The sequence below is a fragment of the Sarcophilus harrisii genome, chromosome 4 (assembly GCF_902635505.1).
Source record: "Sarcophilus harrisii chromosome 4, mSarHar1.11, whole genome shotgun sequence".
Lineage (NCBI taxonomy): Eukaryota > Metazoa > Chordata > Mammalia > Dasyuromorphia > Dasyuridae > Sarcophilus > Sarcophilus harrisii.
In genome coordinates, this window is record NC_045429.1 from 359,171,554 (window position 1) to 359,194,310 (window position 22,757).

The following is a 22,757-nucleotide window of genomic DNA, read 5'->3' on the forward strand; positions in this document are numbered from 1 at the left end:
CTAGAAATAGTTGCAGTTTCTTTATCTGAAAATTGTCTGCTCATATCCTTTGACCATTCATCAATTGGAGAATGGCTTGAATTCTTATAAATTTGAGTCAGTTTGCTATATATTTTAGAAATGAGGCCTTTATCAGAACCCTTGAATATAAAAATGTTTTCTTAATTTATTGCTTCCTTTCTAATCTTGTCTGCATTAGTTTTGTTTTTACAAAAACTTTTTAACTTAACATAATCAAAAATATCTATTTGGTGTTCAGTAATCAGTTCCAGTTCCTTCTTTGGTCACAAATTCCTTCTCCACAGATCTGAGAGGTAAATGATCCTATGTTGTTCTAATTTGCTTCATATAGATATTCAATTGATATTTGATGAATTGAGGGGGAAAGATTAATTTTTGTGTTCCCAATGCTTGACACAGAATAAGTGCCTTATAAATGTTTGTTGAATCAAATTTTAACTCCTTTCATAGGAGAGAAGGTCCTTCTGTCTCTTGTTTACAGATAGAGGAAAAGGGAGGGGGGAAAAAACTGTCCTATGGTCTGTATTTTTTTTTTTAATGTAATTACACATCTTCCCTATTGCTGCAGTAACTGGAACTTAATTCCATTTCTTTTTTTCTCAGTCAGATTCAGAGGAAGATGAACCTACAAAGAAGAAAACTGTTCTTCAGGTAATTTTTCTATCAATGTGAAATAACTTTAGTGTCCCATCTTGGAAGTCCAAATTCTAGACCTAACCACATTTTACATGCTCATTAATTTCCAAATTTGGCTATAGGTAATTCTTAGTTCAGGGCAGTACTCTTTATTTAAGTCCTTTGCTGCTGCCCTTTCTCCTCTGTATTATTCTGTGGGTTTGGCACTTTTCCACCTTTACCAAAGGGTGAATAGGACTAGGGGTAGGCAAAGGAGAGGAAACAAAGAAATATATTTTTGTACTTGATAACTCAGGTCCAAGGATTTTGTGGAAGTGATTATCAGTAGTCCTTTCTCTGTCCTTTTGCCCTATAAAATAAATCTATTTGCTCTTGTGTTCTCTTCAGGGATGATGAAAAGTTCTGAGGTTACTATAGAACAAAAAGTCTAAATACAGGCATAGAAGAGTTTTAGAATTAGAAAGAACTGGAGCAGCTAGGTGGTGCAGTGGATAGAGCACCAGGCCTGAAGTCAGGAAGACCTGAGTTCAAATTTGACCTCAGACATTTAATACTTCTTAGCTGTGTAACTCTAGGCAAGTCACTTAACCCCAGTTGCCTCAGCCCCCCCCCCCCCCAAAAAAAAAAAAAAAAAAAGAGAGAAAGAACCTTATAAAGATTTCCTTCTATTTTATAATGAATTAGCTCAGATTAGAGCGATGAGTCAATAGTAACTTAACCTAGACTAAAATTAAGGTGGGGTATAGAAAAGAGAAAAACAGTAAACTCTATATTGCCTTCTAGAGAAGTCTGCTGTCAATTTATTCTTTGGTTTTTTTTTCCCCAGAAGTATTTTGTTTTTCCAAATACATATAAAGACAGTTTTCAACATTCATTTTTGTAAGACTTTGTATTCTAAATTTTTCTTCTTCCTTATCTCCTCCTATCTCAGACAGCAAGATATAAATATTATATATATATACACATACATACATACATACACACACTTCTTTTAAATGTATTTCCATATTTGTCATATTGTGCGAGAAAAATCAGACCTAACCCGGGGGGGGGGGGGGGGGGGGGGGGGGAAGCCATGAGAAAGAAAACAAAAGAATGAAAATACTATGCTTCAATCCACATTCAGTTTCCCTAGTTCTCTCTCTCTCTTTGCGACTGGCATTTCCAGATGCATTGGAATTGCCTTGAATCATCACATCGTTGAGAAGAGCCAAGTCCATCATAGATCAATTGATTCTTGATTCCTGTTCTCCAAACTTTAGTTTCAAGTGTTAGTTTGAGTCACCTACTATGCTCAGTTTTTATTGATACCAGAATTTTTTTTTTGTTTTTCTGCCAGTAAAAAAAACATTCTAAGTCAAAATGTGCTCAGTCATACACTTCACTGTAGGAAGGTGTGAGCCAGGCAGCAGGTTTTCAGAGGGCTTGGTATGCTTCTGAGAGATGATGTTTTTCAGAACAGATATGGAATGGTTGAATGGGAAGGAATTAAGCCGGCAATGTGTGGGAGACAGGAAAAACTGAATAGCTTTTTAGCTCCTTTGGAGTTAAATCTTTACTATGGGACTTCATTATTTAGTATGAGGTATTGTCTCAGAAGCAGGTATGTCCTGTGTTCTTACGGAATGAACAATAGGCATGGAATCAGAAGGGCTCCAGTTCCAGTGCTGCAGCTTACTGTCTGAAACTGTAGACAAGTCATGTAACTTCTCAACCTCAGTTTCCATAGATGAAATTAAAACAAGGCCATTTCTACTATCCCAAATTGATCAAGTGAGAATAATTGTAAAGCACTTTATCTGTAAAACACTACATGAATGTTATTTGCTGATATTATTCAAAAGTAAGTATAAGAACATGCTAAATAGAAATGAATTTTGGATTACTCATTCCACTACTGTCAGAGTGTGGATAATCAGGAGCTGACTGTAGTTCTCTTTGTAGGATGCTTAGCATTATTAGACATTTTGATAATGGCTTTTTTGTGATGATGTTCCACAGACTTCCAAATGGCAAGGGCTCTGCTTAGCTAATTGAATTCCTGATCTCAAGGCTTGAGGGAGGATGGGGAAATCTTCATCCTGCCTAAGTGTTTTCATCCTTTGGCAGAATGGATTTTTCTCTACAGAGAGGGAGTTGGGCTCTTGATAAAAGAAAGGAATGGGCTTGTGCTGTCTGTTGCTTATAGATCAGACTGAACTAATCTCAGCAGAACTAAAAGTGATTTCAGGTTGTCATGGACAACACTGGCCTAGCCCTATGAAGTGCGTGGCATCTTGTCAAATATTTCTGCTGCCCTTTGTTTGCAGACTCTTTCTCCCTTCCTCCTATTCCACCTGTACCAGGTGAGAGAGGGTTTGCAGATTCTTTTCCATTTTATAAAGAGGGAGCCAAAGCCCAGAGAAGTAAAATGGTTTGCTGACAGTCATAAAGCTATTCAATGCCAAGCTAGAGGCCCTTATTCCAAGGCCATTCCTTTTTTTCCCACTGCTTCCCACAAACCAGCATGGCTTCATGGAAGGTTTAGGGAAAATACCAGTATAAGGTCATCTCACAAGCATTCATGAAGAAGGGAGACGAGTCGAGAGATGGCAGCTTCTAGTGTCTCTGGGATGGAACTTTGGGATAGGAGGCTCCGAGTCACAGGTGCCCTTAAAATTGCTGGTTGTTTCAAACTTCTGACACTTCGCTGAGCAGACCAGGTGAGGGGTGGTAATCTATAGCTTGCCAGGCTTTATATCCTGAATCTCTGATCTCTGAGGCCAGGTTACCACGAAGAGAATACTTTTACCAGATTATTTAATACTTTTAATAGGATCCAAAACTGTAATTTTTGCCCACTCAGTCTATGGAATTGTTGAGAGGTGAAAATAACTATGGGGAGAATGTAAATAAGGAAAGAAGTCTTCATAAGGAACTCAATTCAGGAGGCTAAACCAGTCACAATCTAGTGATCTCTTTGAGCATCATCTGACTGATTTCTAAGCTGATTACCTCAGCTTAGGTAGGAGATAATCATACCATGTTTCTCACCCATGAGGTGGAAGGTGGAAAGACCATTTCTGACACCAGAGAATTCTTTTCCTTCTCATGATCACTACTGAGCATTCTGTGCTCTTATTGATCATGACATTTTGAGAAATTAAAAATAATTAGTCCTAACGGCCACTAAGCATTTATTAAATACTCATTATGAGCCTGGCACTGTGTTCTAAAAAAAGATGGGAACTCACTGTCTAGGCAATAGTATTGAGACTACTTCATTTTCTTTGAAATTCACTATCAGTATTCATAAACTTTTTTTATTTTCTTAAAGTGCTTTTCTTTGTATAATGCATCCTGAAAATTTCAGATTGAATCTATTCTATCAAAAGTAGTTTGACATAGTGGAAAGAGCACTGAACTCAAGAGTTAGCAGATCCAGGTTCAAATTAGAGTTCTGAAAACTTGCTTGCATGACCATGGACAGGTCACTTTATTTTAGTGAGCCTTGCTTATTAAATGCTTGTGTGAAAACGGGAGCAGGCTATTTTCTTAGCACTATCTGCTTTAAAGGATCGTCAGGAGAAAAGTGTTTTGTAAAAGTATATAACTGTGAACTGTTGGATTTTAGATAACTAGGCAGGAGGAATTCTTTGCTCACGGTATGCCAAACATATGGGAAATCTTTATTTTTTATGGAAGAGAAGTCTAAATTTAAAGTGATAAGTTGAGAATGGGCAAGGACAGCATTCCAGGTTTTTTTTTTTTTTAATTAATGATTTAATTTTAAAATTCTGAACTTGGCAAATGGCACATAAGATGATTATTTCTATGTACAAAACACAGAAGAAAAATAGCATTGCAGAGGCATCTGTGAATGTGTATTATGTACAATTTCTATATTACATTCAGAGCCATTCTATTTATCTGTGTTTTTTATCGATCTTCCTTTTCTTCTGTACATTTTGAAAATGTTTTAATAATTTTTTCTTTTTTTTCCCACTTTTGTAACACAGTTTCTAGTGATGTCTCTCTGCCCCCCTTGCAAAAAAAAATACAAAAATTTTGTATCAAATATACATATATTCATAGTCAATTGAAATATATCCCCATACTGGTAAGGCCCCAAAATATATGTCTCATTAAGCTTTTTGAATCCATCATTTTGCTTTCCGGAAATGGTATATTTTTTTCACTATTCCACTGTACTCATGATTGATCATTGCATTAATCAGAGTACTTAAGTAAGTCTTCCATGGTTGTGGTTATGTGAGGTTTTTTTTAAACAATGTTTTTGTTATATAAACTGATGTCCAGATTCTGCTTATAAATTTTCCTATTTGTCTGAAATCATATCTTTTGTCATTTCTTAAGATACAATAGTATTCCATAACATTTATATACTACTTTTTATTTGGCTCTTCCTCAGTTGATGGTCAGTATCTTAGTTTCCAGTTCCTTGCCACTACCAAAAAAACCCCTACTAAAAATATGTTTGTAAATATGAGTCTTTTTCTTCTTTGGAAGAAAACTTGCCCTCCATAAATAATTGCTTTAAAAAAAAAAAACCCAAATTTTCTCTAGCAAAGGTCATGCTCCACTCTCAAGAATCATCCAAGGTTTCTTTTTTATTACCTTTAAGATAAAATTTAGATTTATTAGTTTGGTATTTAAAGCTCTTTATTAACAAATATCTCTGATAAAAGTCCCATATTTAAGAAATACATAGGGACTTAAAACATATTTGTGTGTTTGTGCACACATGTATGTGTCCCCAATGGACAGGTGGTCAAAGAATATAAACAACAATTTCAAACTATTAACAATATAAAAGATTGTTTTAAATTGATAAATGTAAGAGAATGTAAAACAAAATAACTCTTATCCAACAATTTGCAAAGATGAAAAAAGTTGGAAATATGTTGGAAGGACTATGTTTGACCTAGCAAACCTACTGGTAGGTGTTTATACCAAAATCAAAGATAGAAAAATCCCAAATTCATATATTCATAATAGCACTTTTTGTCATTGCAAAGAAGGAGAATAAATGCCCATACACCAGGAAATGACTGAACAAATATTGATGTATGAATGTGATAAAATCAGGCTTATCCAATTATAGATGTGGTGTTGTAAGAAACATTGAATATGTAGAAAATAGAGAAGTGTAGGAAGACATGAAGCGACACAAAGGGAGATAAGCAGAGTCAGGTAAACAATATATACAGAGGCTACAACAGTGGAAGATAGAAAAAACAGCACCACAAAAATCAGAACTGAATGTTTTGAGTCTCAAAGAAGAGATGAAAATGTATCTTTCTCCTTTGCAAAGATGAGAGACAATCAATGTGGAGCACTTCTTATAATATTGAACTCTAGTTGTGTTGGATGTATCCAAATACTCTGTCCTCAAATTTCTTTTCTCTCTCTCTCTATCCCTTCTTGACTTCATCAAGTTCCATAATTAAATTATCATTTCTATGTTGACTTCTCTCCATTTTATATGTCCAGTTTTACAATCTCTTCTGGGCTTCAGTCCACATCAGCAACTGCCTTTTGGGCATTTTATTAGTTGATTTAGGATGTTTATTGGCAAATGATAATCACAAGGAAAATATTCAGTGACATCTGATTCCAAGAATTCCCAAACCCCAAGTACAGTTTAGCTCTAGAAATAAGGAAATGAAATTCCTTGTAGGTGTGTTTTGTTAAGTACTTGGTAGATTTTATACAAGGACTGGTGAGAGCCATTGACTGTTGCCTGAGATAGGATGGAGTGACTTCTAATGATAACAACTATTGATAAAAATGGCCAAAGAACTGTCATGAGTATGAACTTAAGTAATAAATCCTTGAAGTCTAGAGAATCAATTCACCTTTGCAAAATCTTGTTTTCCAAATTTTACTTTCTCCCTCTTGTAGACAGCAAGCAATATAGGTTAAACATGTGCAATCCTTCTAAACATATCTCCAAATTCATCATGTTGCACAAGAAAAACAGATCAAAAGGTTGAAAGGGGAAAAAAAGTTCGAGAGAAAAAGCAAACAACAACAAAAAATGAAAATACTCTGCTTTGACCCACATTCAGTCTCTATAGTTCTCTCTCTGAATGCAAATGGCTCTTTACATCACAAGTCTTGGAATTGCTTTAAATTACTTCATTGATGAAAAGAGTCAAGACCATCACAGTCCTCATCATTTTTTATGATGCAATATTCACGTATCACATTTATTTGTTATTATATTCTAACCATAATATTCACATTACACAGATTTTTTCATCATTTCCCAACATATGGGCACCCATTTGATTGACACTTTTTTGCTACCATAAAGAATTTCAGCCTCTTTCCAAATTCATTTTATGAACATAAATAAATAAATGTTCCTCCTTATTAAGTTTCAGCCAGACAACTTGGTATCTCTTCAAATCTGCATTCCAGTTATCACCCATGGGCCATTGCATGCGCTGTCTCACATTTCTGGAGTGTGTTGCAGCCTCATCTCCATCTTTTAGAATCCTTAGCTTCCTTTGAGGTTTGATTGAACACCATTTAAAGAGGAATTTGTGTGATCTTAGAATGAACTCTGGATGATGTAAGAATGGCTTTACCATCTTTCTTTGTTGACCCTTAAAGAATCCTGGACTAGAAGTCAGGGCATTGGGGTCTAGTCCTAGCTTAACCCCTAGATTGGGATCTTGGACAAGTTCTTCATCTGTAAAATGGGAATAATAAGACATGTGATGTCTTCTTCAGGGTATTATGACAAAAGTGCTGTATAACCTTATAGAAATGGAATGGTGATAATGAGGATTAGGACTGTTGTTGATACTACCATCAGCCCATGTGGGAAATGACCAACTTTTACGACCTATATATAAACTATAAATAGTAAGGAATGAAGAATACTTTTCTTTTGAACAGCTGATTATTTGCATCTTCCTTCTCTTATTCTTGACTTAGAAGAGTCAATCACCACTTGGTTGGGCATTTCTTTTTTCTGTATGGAGGTGGAGGAGGAAAAGGCAGCAATCTTATTCTAATTCCCACTCTTTAGGTCTTGAGCCAATTAGAACACTCGGGAAGTAGATTTCAAGAGATTTCTATGGATAATGGAAGACTGACTGTAATGGTATAGTTTCAAATTGACAAGCGAATTGCTTGCTTGTTTAATATAACCAAGCAGTTTATGAGTTGAGCACAAAGCTGCTTTTGGGGGAAAAAAAATGTATTTTGGCTATTGAGTGTCTCTTTTATTTAGCCCTTTGCCTAAGGAAACTTAGGGAAACAGCGTTGTTCCCAAGTTAATGGGAAGAAGAGAAATAGACCCTTAGCATATAGACAAGACAATTCCCCCTAGTCATCTCATCCATGATTCAAGCAGAGGAAATTTGTCTAGAAAGTTTTCTAATGAGAGGAGAGTGTGGAGCTAGATCAGAATTGGGATCATGTTGAGGTGAGCAGAGAGAAATCAGTTCTGTTTGTTGGATGTGCCAAAATCTTGTTGGAAAAACTTGACTATTGGAATAAGGTAGACTTGGAACTGATGTTGTTAGGGGCAACAAAAAATGAGGGTGGTTTGATTTTGTAACATTAGACTCTTATTGTTGGTAATAGTGATTATAAACTGAAAATTCAAGGTCTCACTTTTCCTATTTCTCTTCTGGCTCACTAGGGATCTGGTGAAGGAACAGGTTTATCAGCTTTGCTTCCCCAGCCCAAAAACCTGACTACAAAAGAGACTAACCGATTGCTCCTACCCTACGCTTTCTCCCGAAAACCCACTGATGGCTCTGCTGATAACAAGGTCTCCAAACCAGCCCCCAAGACCAAATCTGCTTCTTCTGCTTCCTCCTCTGCCCCTGTTGTGGGTGCAACCACTACTACCCCATCGCCCTCAGCCATCAAAGCAGCTGCCAAGAGTGCCGCCTTACAGGTGACAAAGCAGATCACACAAGAGGAGGATGACAGCGATGAGGAAGTAGCCCCTGAGAACTTCTTCTCCCTTCCAGACAAGGCTGAGCCTCCTGGAGCTGAGCCATACCCTTACCCTGTCCCTGCTGCTTCTGAAGAGCCACCCCCAGGCACAGAGCCAGATCCTACCTTCCAGGACGATGCAGCCAATGCTCCCCTTGAATTCAAGATGGTGGCTGGTTCAAGTGGGGCTCCCTGGGTGCCTAAGCCTGGGGAGGACTACAGCAGTCAGCCCTACAACCAGTTCCCTACATATGGTGACGCTAATGCCACTGGCGCTTACTATCAGGTAGGTGGAAAGTATAAAGAGATGACCTGGAACAGTTATTTTGTATGTTAGAAATTTGAGACCTGTATTCAAATTCCTTCTCTGATGTGTGTTGTTACTTTGGCTAAATTAAACCTTTTGGGGAATCTGTTAAACTGTGTTTAATAATAAGTATGATTTAAAAAATTCAGGATAACCTTGGCTAAAATTCATTACGTGCCTTAAAGTCTCATAACTAATAAGTACCATTTACTGAATATTTCCAGTGATTTAGAGCCAGACAAAGATAGATTCCTTGTTTTTTATAGTTCCCAGACAAATAATGGGGACATACACTTCTAAAATACAGACAAATAAGAGTAAATAGATGAGCTCCAGACATTATACAGAAGTGGAAATCAGAACGCATAAAAGTGGGGTTAGAGAAAGGCAGGCAGCTGAAATTTAGGGATTGGTCTATGCTAATTATACTTGGTTTGTGGAGAGATTCTTAGTAAAATAATGCTTTGATTTTTGGGAAAATCAGGAATTATTTTTCAAGATACAACAAAGATTTGAAAAGATGTTTCTATTTCAATTTTAATTTTTAAACCTTGGGTGCAGCATATAGCTTAATGAGTACAGTAATAATCATGCCATTTGCTTTTTCCCCAAGAATGTTAAGAAAAAGAAGATTATAGCTGTGAAAATGTTTTTATCTCTTAACAATCAAAAGTAACAGAGGGTTATGCCAAACTTTGTGCTAAGGATTGGAATTACAAAAATAAAAGTAAAGATAGTCCCTGTCCTTAAGAAGCTAACGGACTGATAATAAGAGTCAGTCACTTTCTCCCTCCCTCTTCCCTCTTTCTCTCTCTCTCCCCCTCTCCCTCTCTCCCTCCCTCCCTTCCTTTCTCTATATATCTATATCTGAATACACACACATAAATGAAATAAAGTTGAAATTTGCATTCAAAATAAAGATAGGAACCTACACCTATGGTTTATTGGTATAAGAGACATAGAGATATGGAAACTTTCATAGAGAATTGCCAGTAGGTGTTGGAGATGAAATTTAAACACAGATATCTCTGGTTTAGGGGTGGCCTTTAATTAGTGGATTTTTTTTTTTCTTAATTACTAAGGAAACTTGCTATTGAAATTCAGGAAACTTGCTATTGAAATTCACCATATTGCAGATGGTTTTGTAAAGTGAAAAATCAACTACCAATTTTGTCTCATATATTTTTATTTTGCTTATAAGGTATTCCATGTGTTTCTGAGTCTCATTTTCTTTTCAATTCCTGACTTAAAATGGATGATTTGTCCAGAAAACATAGGCAAAGAGTAGGAGTTAAAGACTTCCAAGGGTAGCAGAGAGCAGCTCATGAGGACTGTGACTCTGACTTGGCTGGACCAGAAAAGTTCCTTTCTCTTTTCTTTGTGGGATAGTACCAGACTGTACGCATTCCTTGAAGGAAGACCACTGAAATACCCAATTCTATGGCCTGTGGGTATGGTCAGAGGGCTAATTCAAATTGTACCTAAACACTTACTATGGTAGCTTCATGGTGCTATCAAGGATAGAGTACTGAGCCTTTACTAATATAGGTGTAGGTCATATCAGTAAGATTCATTTTTCTGAGTTTAAATCTGACACTTAATAGCTGTGTGACCCTGGGCAAATTACTTCACCCTGTTTGCCTCAGTTTCTTCACCTGTAAAATGAAATGGAGAAGGAAGTAACAAGCCACTCCAGTATCTCTGCCAAGAAAGCCTCAAATAGATTCATAGAGAGTTGGAGAGAACTGAAATGACTGAACCAAAAAAACATTTAATTAACTGGGTGGTCACAGGCAGATCATTTAATCTCTCCAAACCTCAGGCAACTCTAATTTGCTAAAATATAGACTAGTTTAGATTTGTGGTGGTGGAAGGAATTTTCATGTTTTAATCACAGATTCTTGCTACATTTAAAAGTTATTTTGTGACTTAGCAATAGTGAACAACTGGAGTATTGGTTTGCTTTATGTCTGAGGTACTGTCTGTTATCATTCTCTTGTCATAAACAACATAGAAAAGAAAAAGGATGGAGTGTTGGATTAGTCTGCTTTTTAGAGTGAAAAATTCTTTGAGCATGTCTTCCAACTTTTGATCTTCAAATTCTTCTAAGGCACAGAACTGAGTAAATAGTAATTTGGGGGCCAGAAAGGAAAGAACTAAGTCCTATTGTGACTATTAACTGGTCTCAGTAATATTTGAAAGATCATGAGGACATGAAAGCTACTGCAGGTCTAGAAAAAGGCAAGTGTCCCAATTTAAGAAAAAGGAAGAGATAGAGAACTTATCTTCCTTGTAAAGCTTAATTCCTTCTAAAATTCAAGTATGAATTATTAAATATATGATTAGAGTCTATCTAGATAAACAACTAATTACAAAAGCCACTGTGACTTCATCAAGAATAGCCTTAGTTTTTTTTTTTGTTTGTTTTTTTTGACAGGGATACTGAAAGGAGAATGTTATAGGTAGAGTTACTTGGATTTTTAACAAAGCACTTTATAAAACATCTTGGTGCTATTCTTATGTAAAAGATGGAGAGATGTAAGCTAGATAAAGATATAATTTGGAAGATTTGGAACTTATTATATGGCTACATTCAAAAGAATAGTAATTAATGATTTCATGTCAACTTGACAGGTGATCTTCTGCAGTGGAAGATCCTAGAAATCTTTGTTTGGCCTGTGCTGTTGACATTTGTGTCAGAATTGGATAAAGGCATAGATTAATCAATCAATAAGCATGTAGTAAGTATCGACTATGTTGATGGGTACTGTGCTAGGTACTAGAAATGCAAATATAAAAGTGATATTGATGCTTATCAGACTTTCAGATGACACAATGCTGGGATAGGTCATATTCTGAATGACAGGATCCAGAAAGAGCTTTAGGTTAGAAATTTTGGCTGAATTAAACAACTTGAAATTCAGTAGAGATAAATGTTAAGTCTTATATTTGGGTTCAAGAATTAATTTCATAAATATTAATATCAAAGACAAAGTAAACAATTTGTCATGAAAAAAGACTCAAGGGTTTTAATGAGTTTCATACTCAGCGTGCCATGACAACCAGATGTGAGCTTGGCTTATATTAGTAAAGGCATTGTATCCAGGACAAGAGAGGAGATAGAGTCTCACTGTACTGTACTGGTCAGGCCACAACTATAGTACTGTATTCATTTCTGGGGTTACGATTTAGGAAGGATGTTGGCAGTTGGAAAATATCCAGGGAGAGCAGCAAAGATTTGAGCCCATTGCACATAAGAATGGTTTAAAGGAACCGTATGTGTTTAGTTTGAAGAAGAGAAGGTTCAGGAAGCACATAATAGCTGTTTTCATGTATTTTTGAAGGGTTATAGAAGAAATTTGGATTCAGAAGTCAGAACTAGGACTAATGGATGGAAATTATAAAGAAACAGATTTAAATTTAATGTAAAGAAACTTTTACTAATTTTAGAGCTTTCAGTAAACTGAATGGACTACCTCAGGAGGTATTGAGGTCCTTGTTCTTTTTGGAGGTCTTCCAGTAGAGATTAGGTAATCACTTGTCAGGTGTTGCATAGTAGAAATTAATTTCTGAGCATTGATTGAACTATAGATGGCTTCTGAAGTCCCTTCCAGTTTTGAAAATCTCTAATATTTATTTGATGACATTCTGTTAAAGGTTTGTTTCTCAAGAGTCTAGTGTTGATGGGTATTTCTGAAAGGAATATCAGGATGGTATGAAGGGAAAAGCACTGGATTTGGATTTAGAAGACCTCTCCTCAAATCCTTGCTGTTACCAGCTGTTAGATGTTGAATAAAACACTTGACCATGGTATAACTTTTTCTTCTCTTGTAAAATATTGAGGTTGGATTGTATCAGGTGTCAAAATTGCAGCTTACAGCACTGAGTGCAGCCAAAAATATAGTAAAACATCAATAATGTTTTTTTTTTTTTTTTTTTTTTTTTTTTTAGAGGTAAATTTATTTTATTTTATTTTTTTTTATTTAATAGCCTTTAATTTACAGGATATATACATGGGTAACTTTACAGCATTAACAATTGCCAAACCTCTTGTTCCAATTTTTCACCTCTTACCCCCCCCCCTCCCCTAAATGGCAGGATGACCAGTAGATGTTAAATATATTAAAATATAACTTAGATACACAATAAGTATACATGACCAAAACATTATTTTGCTGTACAAAAAGAATCAGACTCTGAATTATTGTACAATTAGCTTGTGAAGGAAATCAAAGATGCAGGTGTGCATAAATATAGGGACTGGGAATTCAATGTAATGGTTTTTAGTCATCTCCCAGAGTTCTTTTTCTGGGTATAGCTAGTTCAGTTCATTACTGCTCCATTAGAAATGATTTGGTTGATCTCGTTGCTGAGGATGGCCTGATCCATCAGAACTGGTCATCATCTAGTATTGTTGTTGAAGTATATAATGATCTCCTGGTCCTGCTCATTTCACTTAGCATCAGTTCGTGTAAGTCTCTCCAGGCCTTTCTGAAATCATCCTGTTGGTCATTTCTTACAGAACAGTAATATTCCATAATTTTCATATACCACAATTTATTCAGCCATTCTCCAACTGATGGACATCCATTCAGTTTCCAGTTTCTAGCCACTACATAAAGGGCTGCCACAAACATTCGTGCACATACACATCAATAATGTTAATGTATAATTTTCGGGATCAATTTGTGGCCAGCAGGGATTCTTCTATACAGTTTAGTCATCCCTTCCCTTTTTCTATTTGAGTTTGACATCACTGTTCCAGATCAGGCTTTCTTAAACTATTTTCACTCATGACCCCTTTTTTACCCAAGATGTTTTTATGTGAACCTGGGCAAGTAGGTATATAAAATAGGCATAAAAATAAAACATATAAGGGAAGCTAGGTGGCTCAGTGGATAGAGTACCAGCCCTGAAGTCAGGAGGACCTGAGTTCAAATTTGGCCTCAGACACTTACTATTTCCTAGCTGGGTGACCCGGGCAAGTCAAAAAAAAAAAAAAAAAAATTTAACCATATACTGATAATACATCATAATTTCATGACCCCCACATTCATTTACAAGATCCCATATGGGGTTGCAAAGCACAGTTTAAGAACCCGGGATCTAGATAAGCTTTGAGGTCCTATCATTTTGACAACCCTATAAAAATATCTTAATTCTCTATTCTTGAAATTTATTGTGTGTGTGTGTTTTTTTAACGTAGAGATCTAAAGCAATATAGTGAATTTTAAGTTTAAAAAAAGTGTTGTTTCCAAGTACTTGAGTACAAGTATTGATTGCCTTTTTTTTTCTTCTCCTTCTAAATGCCTTGTAGACCTTCCCTTTGTGTATACTTTTTCTCTCTTTAACTTTTCCATAGTACTTTATGAGATTCTTCTTCCTGTGTATCATTTTCTGCCTTGCATTATAGTTATTTGTATGTTTTATCTCTCCTCCTCATCCAATTAAATTGTAAGCTCTTTGTGAATGTGAAGGAAGGTGTCTTATTTCATCTTTGTATCCAAATGCTTGGCACAGTGCTTTTCACATAGTAGGTGCTTAATAAATGTTGATATTAAATTGTATTTATTCTGGCTTTAGGATTATTACAGTAGTGGCTACTACCCTGAGTCTGATCCAGCCTTAGTTCCTCCCCAGGAGATTACCCCAGACGCCTCTTTCATTGATGATGAAGCGGTAAGTTAACATATTACTTTTATTAATTTTGACTTAAGACGATTTTGACAGATTCTAAAAAAATTTGGGTTTCTCAGCTGATTTGTTTCATAGAAGTATGTTCTCTCACAGTTTGTGAGACCATTTGAAGTACTGCTTCCTTTAGAAGTCTTCCCTAAATCAGGAAGCTGAGAAACCTCTATCTCATGGTCTTTAAGTCTATATTTGGGGTATTTAGCAGGGAGATTTTCATAGCCCTAGAACTTAATTTCTTTCAAAAACTTTCATTTTTAAAAAAAAGCCTCATAAATTTATTGATAACTTACCCTTTCTCCACCAGTATAACGTATATAGCCCCTCTATTCTTTTGTATTGGCCACTCACAAGTTACTATAAGTAAAAAAAAAAAAAAAATTATCTATTAGTGACTAATCTTTAGTAATAACTCTCTAAGCACTTTGTCTAAATGTTATTTGGGTTAAAGCACAGAGATGCTTAGTATAGAGTTTCTCAAACAAGGGAATTGGGATGCTCTGGGGATATAAAATTTCTGAGACTGTGGAAACTAATTTTTTTTTTGCATAAAAATTATTTTAAAATTTTCTTCTCTTCCTTTTATTTTTTCATATCTGAAATCTTGTTTATTTTAAATTATGTGCTTACCCTTTCAGTGTTACCATCATCATGATTATATTTATTATGATTATAATTACATCTAAATAATTGTCTCCTTGGTCTCATTGGTGATTGAACTACATAGTTGCATTCAGCTGGAAGTTTTTAGTAATTTGGGCTATTTATCTGCCTTCATGCCCCAATTGGGTAACTTGAATTTATGTATGGAACTGATATTTTTCCAGGAAGGACAACAAATAGCAATTATTAGAATAATAACCAAGTTTCCTGAGATCCTTTGGTAGTCTAGATTAGTCTCTTTTGCAGTTTTTCTCTCATGACCCTTATTAAACTCAGTATTTCTTTCCTGTCTTCCATATATTTTTGATGTATAGTAATCTGGGTTAGTAAGATTGAACAACAACAACAAAAAAAAAAAACTGGACAAAATTGTGGAGAAACAACCTTCATTGGAAAAATTTTGAAAATGTTCTATCTAGTGTTTTTAGATTAAATATAAATGCAACTGATCTTGTGCAGATAGTTGTATATTTGCATTTGACTCTCAGCTAACCTTGTGTTGAACTTAGGAGGACTTTATGAAATAGGGAGTACTTCAGATGAAATTGAAAGAAGAAGTAGTTTGGCATGTGACCTGAGGGTATATTATGTGGAGGTGACTAGGGTAAAATTGGGAGTGGGCATTTCACAAACTTTACTGAGAATCCAAGTGGTCCAAATTATTCTATATCCTACCCTTTGTCTCACTTCCTTTATAGGCTACTTATGACTTTTCTAATTTATATTCTTTTCTAGTTCAAGCGACTTCAGGGCAAGAGGAACCGGGGAAGAGAAGAAATTAATTTTGTGGAGATCAAAGGAGATGACCAGCTCAGTGGGGCCCAGCAGTGGATGACCAAGTCCTTGACGGAAGAAAAAACCATGAAGTCATTCAGTAAGGTAGAATAAGAGGGACTGGTGAACACCCTTAGGAGTGTTAGAAACAGCTTATCCTCTTCTCTCTCCCTCCAACTCCCATGGGGGGGAAAAAAAAAGCCAGACCCATGTAGCAAGTATGCATAATTTTAATTACAGCACATTGGGTCAACTCCAAAAATGTCTCATTCCACACTTGGTTTAGTTGATCACTAAGTTGTCAGGAGATGGGTGGGTAGCATGCTTCATTATTTCATTATGAATGTTCAGGATTCTTAGCTGATGATTACATTGACCAACATTCTTCAGAGTTGTTTCTCATCATATTATTGCATAAATTGTTCTCATTCTGCTTATTTGACTGTCCCAGGTTTCTCTGAAATTTTCTTTTTTGTAACTTCTCATAGCATAGTACTATTCCATTACGTACATATACCACAATTTGTTTTTGTGAAAAGAACTATGTGATTGTGATGGCCCCTGTTTAATATTTGAACTCATGTTCATCCCCAAATATCCAACAGCCCACACTCACATTCTTCTTTCTATCTTGTTGAATCAGAATATAGGGCAGGGCTGGCAGTAGCTAAGTTGTTGAGTTCTATATACATGTGCCTTTTCCTCCTGTCCTTATCCTTCACTACTGGAGCAAGGTGTGTGTTATCCTTGCCCCCTTTCATCATGTCTACACCAGTTTTCCCCAGTGGGAGTGGGGAGTGCTTCACAACATGCAGCATTTAACATTTATGATCTAACATGGAAAGGGAAAAATATTAGAAGCCTTGCATTAGCCCAGCAGTGGTGAGATCAAGGCCATAAATTTGTGTTGACTCAGTTTCATGGGCACTGTTATTCAGCAAACATTTAGTGAGTCCTACTATGTCCCAGGCTCTGTGCTAAGTCAGGGGATACAAAAAAAAGCAGCAGACAGATCATACTGCAAGGATCTCACCCTCTAATGGAGGGGACAACACACAAACAATTGTGGATGAGCAAACTACAAAGGGAAGGTCAGATGGTCACTTTAGCCTTAGACATGTGTCTTGCATCTGAGTGTCTCTGGTTATATTGAGCAAGAGAGAGTAGTTAGAGCAGTATAAACACCCCATCATTTCCTGAAAATAAAACAAAAAGGGCACATCCAGTTTTGGCAGGTTATAGCATCATTTTTACACACAAAGGATAACATTTTTGTTGATAATATGCAAAAGAAATAGTTCTTGCCCTCAGTGAGTTTACTACTAAATATAATTTTGTTATTGTTGTTATATGTAGTTTCATTAGTGACTAGGAAACCTTCCCCTTTCTCCCATTTCTCTGGGTGGATGTCAGTAGAGGATTTATAGAAGGACATGGAGGTAGAATGGTGCGCAGAGCATCTATAGTTGTAGGAGTTGCAGATTCAAAGAAATGATTGGCCTTTACATGATAGAACTGGAGAGACTTCCCAAATGAGGGGCAATTTAGGAGGAGATTGAATAATGAGAGCACCTAGTGAGGCAGAGAGCAAGAGAATTTTCCAGTTCTGTGGCTCAGGAAAAGGATGGCAGATGAGAAAAGTTCAACTGGTTTAAAAAAAAAAAAAAAGACCAGCTGTTGAAGGAGCTTTGGGTTGGAAATAAATGCCAGGCAGGTAGGAGTTGCATGAGGAAGACTGTCCAAGATGATGTCTTTGTGCTGGGAGCATTTTAAGAAAGAAGAAACCCTGATCTGTCTTCAAGAAATCTAACGTAATAGCAGTACAGCCTGGACACCTCCAGCAAGTGGGCTTGGTGAGCCCAAGTTTTCTGCTGAGTGCTTAATTTCTTTGTTTTTTAAAATAAAGAAACCTTTTTTGACCTGGGTTTTCAGCTGTTTTTCCCCCAACAGCTACAACCACATCATTTCTCAAATGTCTATTCTGAATTTTTTCTTTGTCCTTCCCCGAATATGGACAGGTCTGCCTTCCCAGACTGACAGTTTCTTTCTTTGTCTTATAGAAGAAGGGTGAGCAGCCGACCGGCCAGCAGAGGCGAAAACACCAAATCACATATCTGATTCACCAGGTGAGCCAGGGCAGGGACCCAGCCTCCCTCCCCAGATAGCTCCTAGCCACGGGGGAAGCCCGAGCTCTCTGTTCCGGAGAGGAGCTTGCCTGCTATGTGGCCAACCTTAATTGCTTGGCTAATCTCCAGCTATGCCACTAGGTGGCAGTAACTTCTTTGTATGTACCTTGTTTTAAGCAAGGGAGTTTCTAAAAGGTTCCCTCATAGGATTCCTTAAACTAAATGATTTCCCAAAATTCAGTTTCTGACCAGATTTTCAGAATCTAGCGCATAAAAAGTGAATTATGTTTTATAATTAACACTAGTCACCTCAGGACCAGAGTGCGGCAGTAGCACAGGTAAATCTGATAAAACATGTAATCTTTCTCTGTGATTTTGGGATATCTTTGTTTTTGTTCTGAAATGTGATTTTTATATCAATTCTTGAACATTTGAATGCTGAGGAGTAACTCATTTACATATAACTTTAAAGTTGTACTTTTTCTGAAAACATCCCTTTGAGGGTGGTGTAAGAATTTTCTCCATTTCATACAGAAAAATTGAGGTTTATTAAGACTAAGTGACTTATGTAGGATGCAATCATACTTCGGATTTGAATTTAGGTCTCCTAACTCCTCTAGCTGTCTTTCAATTTGGGATCACAAATGAGATAATATATACATAAAGTTCTTTGCAAAGCTTGAATGTGTTTTATAAATGGCAGCTATTAATAATATACTGGGATCTTTACAGCATATTAGACTTTATGCTAGGCATCATGGGAGAGGCAGAGATATTGGATATGATCTTCTTTGGTAGCTTATATTCAAGTAAAATATCCGTAGAAGATATTTTTCGTTTTTCTTGTGGCATTTTTTGCCTTCCCTAATTCAGTGATCCTTTGGTCGAATCCTTATCTCTAGTCTTATTCCTGCAAACATTAGGGAAAATGAGCTATTACAGACTTTCAATGGTCACATAATTCACAAATGAATGAGAATCCCATCAAACAAAAAGCAAAATTCAGTCACTTGCTTTTAAGAGTCAGGTCTTTCTTTTGGGGTGATAGAGGGAGTGTCTTGTTAGATGGGTGAGTGATATTATTCATTTCTAGAAAGAAGCAAGGAACAGTTGAGCCAGGAGACTAGTGGGGAAAGTAAATAGCTTGTTATGATTAGTCATAATTCACATTTATATAGCATTTTAAGGTTTATGTGCTCCCCAGTAATCATTAATCATTTTATCATTCCTACCCAAAAACATGACTTTCCCATCTGCTTGGGCTGGTAAAGGGCTAGGCTTGGATAGTTAGCACAATAGGAAATTTTGGAAGCTGATACTCCTAGGGGCAAAGAGGAAAAACTTTTAGTACATTAAATCTTTTCCTAAAATTTTTTCCTGACTTTTTAGGCTAAAGAGCGAGAATTGGAGCTGAAGAATACCTGGTCAGAGAACAAGCTCAGTCGTCGGCAGACCCAAGCCAAATATGGATTCTAGGCTTCTGGAACTGATCCCATCTTCCCCTTTACCCAGTACCAGGTGGCCTGGCCTTGCCCTTTCCAGCTAACATCTTTGGGAGCCCCAGAAGCTCCAAGTCCAGGACCTTCTTCCTTAGGGCCCCAGCCATCACTTCCTTGAGAAGGAACACAATGGATTTCATTTTCTTAATAAAACTTAGAAAATGCAGCTTCCATATCTCTTGGAGCCACAAAGACTCCTGAGTGACTCTTCCAGAAACAACTGTTGAATTCTAGGTTGGGAACTTAGCTCCCTAACAGGGTGAGATGACTGGTTGAATTCTGGATTTTGTTTTTGTTTTGTTTTTGTTTTTTGTTTTTGTTTTTTAAACAAAAACAAAGATGTCTGTTGAAATAAAACATCCATCCTGACAGAAGCTGCTTACCCTGCACCCTTCCTCCTCTTCTGCTGTGGTTTCCTTTCTCTGAACCACACCTCTTTATTTGTTGTTCTTTGCCCCTGATTTGTTTGTACCTCATGTAAAGTACTCTGTGATAACTTCCTGGGCTGCTCCTTGTTGAGTGCTTCTCTTTTCTCCTAAGAGAAAAGCCTAAGCCATCTAAGGAGGCATTTTTGATGGCTAAAAGAAGGTTCAAGGAGAGGTCAGGAGCATGACTTACTACTTGCCATTCTAAACCCTGCAACCTGAGAAGTTAAATATAAAGGAAGGTACCATCTGACCTTTAAAGATTTGAATTCTGGGAGCAAATGAGATGTTGGATTCTTAATGATTAAAATAAGGATCAGTGTAGTTTTAGCCTGGAGTCAATTTGACCAGATAGTTTGAAGGCAGGGGGCTGGATCAAATAACTTTGGAGGTCTTTTTATACTAGTAACTTATAATTTCCCAGTCCTGAAAGAAACACAGCAGGTCCCTAGACTCCACTTTGCTTCTTGCTAAACTATGTTGTGGGACTGTTAGCAGTGCCTTAGGTACAATGAAGTAGATATTGTACAATCCTTAGGTATTTACAATTCAGTTGGGAATCAAGATGCTACAGTAGATATTTATATAAACACTTGGGATAATTGTGTGCAAAAATGTGCACTAGTACAGAAAGATGTTCTGTATGAAGGCAATTGGAATCCCATCTGGAAGAAAGGAGCAGAGGAAGGAAGGCTCAAGCACAGGACAAGATTTTTTCCTGTAAGTCATAAGGAGTTACTGTTCCTTGAGCAGGCAGAGGTAGGACTGAATGATTCTTGGGGCAATATCACACAGTTGAGGAGAGGTCAGGAGAATAGTAAAGAGATGTGTAATGAGCCTGTGAAAATGGATAGGTCAGGATTCAGGCAAATGCTCTGTGATACCCCTGACTGCCTGGGTAAGTTAGGAGTCTGTTTCTTATTAAGTATAAGGGAGAGTTCATTTACAGGAAAGCCATGGGTTTATCTGAAACCTGACCTACTTCAAGTTGGAGCTAGACAGGTTCATAGTGGTCCGAAAGGGACACTCAGCCTCTGTCTACCTGGCAGTCATTTCATCCATTTGCAGTGTCGAGTATACAGTCCCTATGCAAGAAAGAAGAGGTGACTGGGCAGCAAAGGCTGGGGGACTGCAAAATGATCCAATTTTTGTATAGAAGCCTTCACAATTATATGGTACTATCCAGCTTCAATTATTTTTTTAACCTAATGTGTTACAGACTCAACCAAATGGAGTCTTTTAATTCCTGAATTATCACTCTTAAGGCAGCAGGTTGGAGTAGTGGAAGAAACCCTGAATGGGGAGTTAAGGATCTGGTTTTAAATCTTGGCTCTGTCATTTAATATGATCTCACACTTTTATAGCGTTTATATATGGTTTCTCATTATTATTCTGATTTCACAAGTGAACAAATAAACCGAAAGGTAAAGGGACTTACCTTGAGAAGTAAAGGCTATTTAGATGCCATAATGACTTGGGTAGGTCATTTGACTTCTGCCTCAGTTTCTTCGTTTTTGAAAGATCAAATGGCTTCCACTATTCCTTCTAGCTCTAAGTTTAAGAATACAATAATAGCTTTTGTGTTGACTTGATAGTTGAGTCTTTAAGTCCCATGAAAGACAGTGCTGTGGTAGCAGCATAGTATGCATAATAAAACTAACTCAGTTTCAGGAAACTTGAGGGAAAATAGAAAAAACCAACATCCTGTTGGCTGAAACGTAAGAATATTGAGTTGAAATTTGGGAATAATGAACTTAAATGTGAAAACATTAGTCTTGGCAAATTGGGCTTGAAAATGGGCAGAATTTTTGGGAGCAGTTTTTTGACACATGAAAATGTGGGCAGAAAGGCATTGTAATGGAGAATCTTTTTTTCACAGTATATGAATTTACTAGAGCAGGCATAATGGAGGAAGGCAATTGTGATGTTAAGGGAAAAGCTTGGGCTGCGGTTGGCAAGAACTAGTGGAAGACATTTTTGTTCATTTTTGTTAGAAACTTGTATTTGGTTCCAAAAGTAGGGAGGAGTTTTGGAATTGCAAAAGCCAAAGTGAAGATACTAAGGAAAAATAGAAGAAAAGGCAGACCAAAAAGCAGCCAGTGGTTTATGTTGCAGTTTCTCTTGGGAAATGATCCCTTGGAGTCAAGCAGAGATGACAAAGATTCCTTCGCCATCCTAAGAGGATGCTTGAAGGAGAGGGGCCCTAGTTTGGTACTCAGACAAGTAGAGTAATTGGAAATTTGGGGAAAATAACTCCCAAGAAGAAGAAAAAAAATCCTCAGGAAGTAATGAAAGGACCCTATTAGTTATAGTCCTAGTGGGGATTGTTAAAGTTGAAGACTGGGACCAAGATGACAGTCAGTGGTGGGGATGGTGAAGAATTTACTGATGACAACCTTTGTGTAGTTTCACTCTTGTGATTTCTCTGCTCTTTTTTAAAAAGTCTATTTCCCTTATTTTTCTTTCTACTCCTTTGCCCTACTCCCAGCCTTTCCCATCTGAACAAAAATGTCTCATCTTGAAATTATTCTTGGTTGGGGCAACTAGATGGTGCAGTGGATAGAGCACTGGCCCTGGAGTCCAGAGGACCTGAGTTCAACTCTAGTATCAGATACTTAACATTGTGTTAAATCCAGCTGCCTTGCCAAAAAAA

The 22,757-nt window shown here is 36.8% G+C and overlaps 1 protein-coding gene across 1 annotated transcript in view; it reads left to right on the forward strand.

Annotated features, from left to right (window-relative positions):
* PRCC (proline rich mitotic checkpoint control factor) overlaps positions 1-22,757 on the forward strand; it is a 38,206-nt gene extending 15,449 nt beyond the window's left edge. Inside the window, exons 2-7 of the mRNA XM_031966793.1 lie at positions 625-672; positions 8,318-8,905; positions 14,510-14,605; positions 16,016-16,159; positions 18,115-18,180; positions 19,570-22,757. Coding sequence (XP_031822653.1) covers positions 625-672; positions 8,318-8,905; positions 14,510-14,605; positions 16,016-16,159; positions 18,115-18,180; positions 19,570-19,656 — 1,029 coding nt within the window. The 3' untranslated portion in view covers positions 19,657-22,757. The remainder of the gene's footprint in view (positions 1-624; positions 673-8,317; positions 8,906-14,509; positions 14,606-16,015; positions 16,160-18,114; positions 18,181-19,569) is intronic.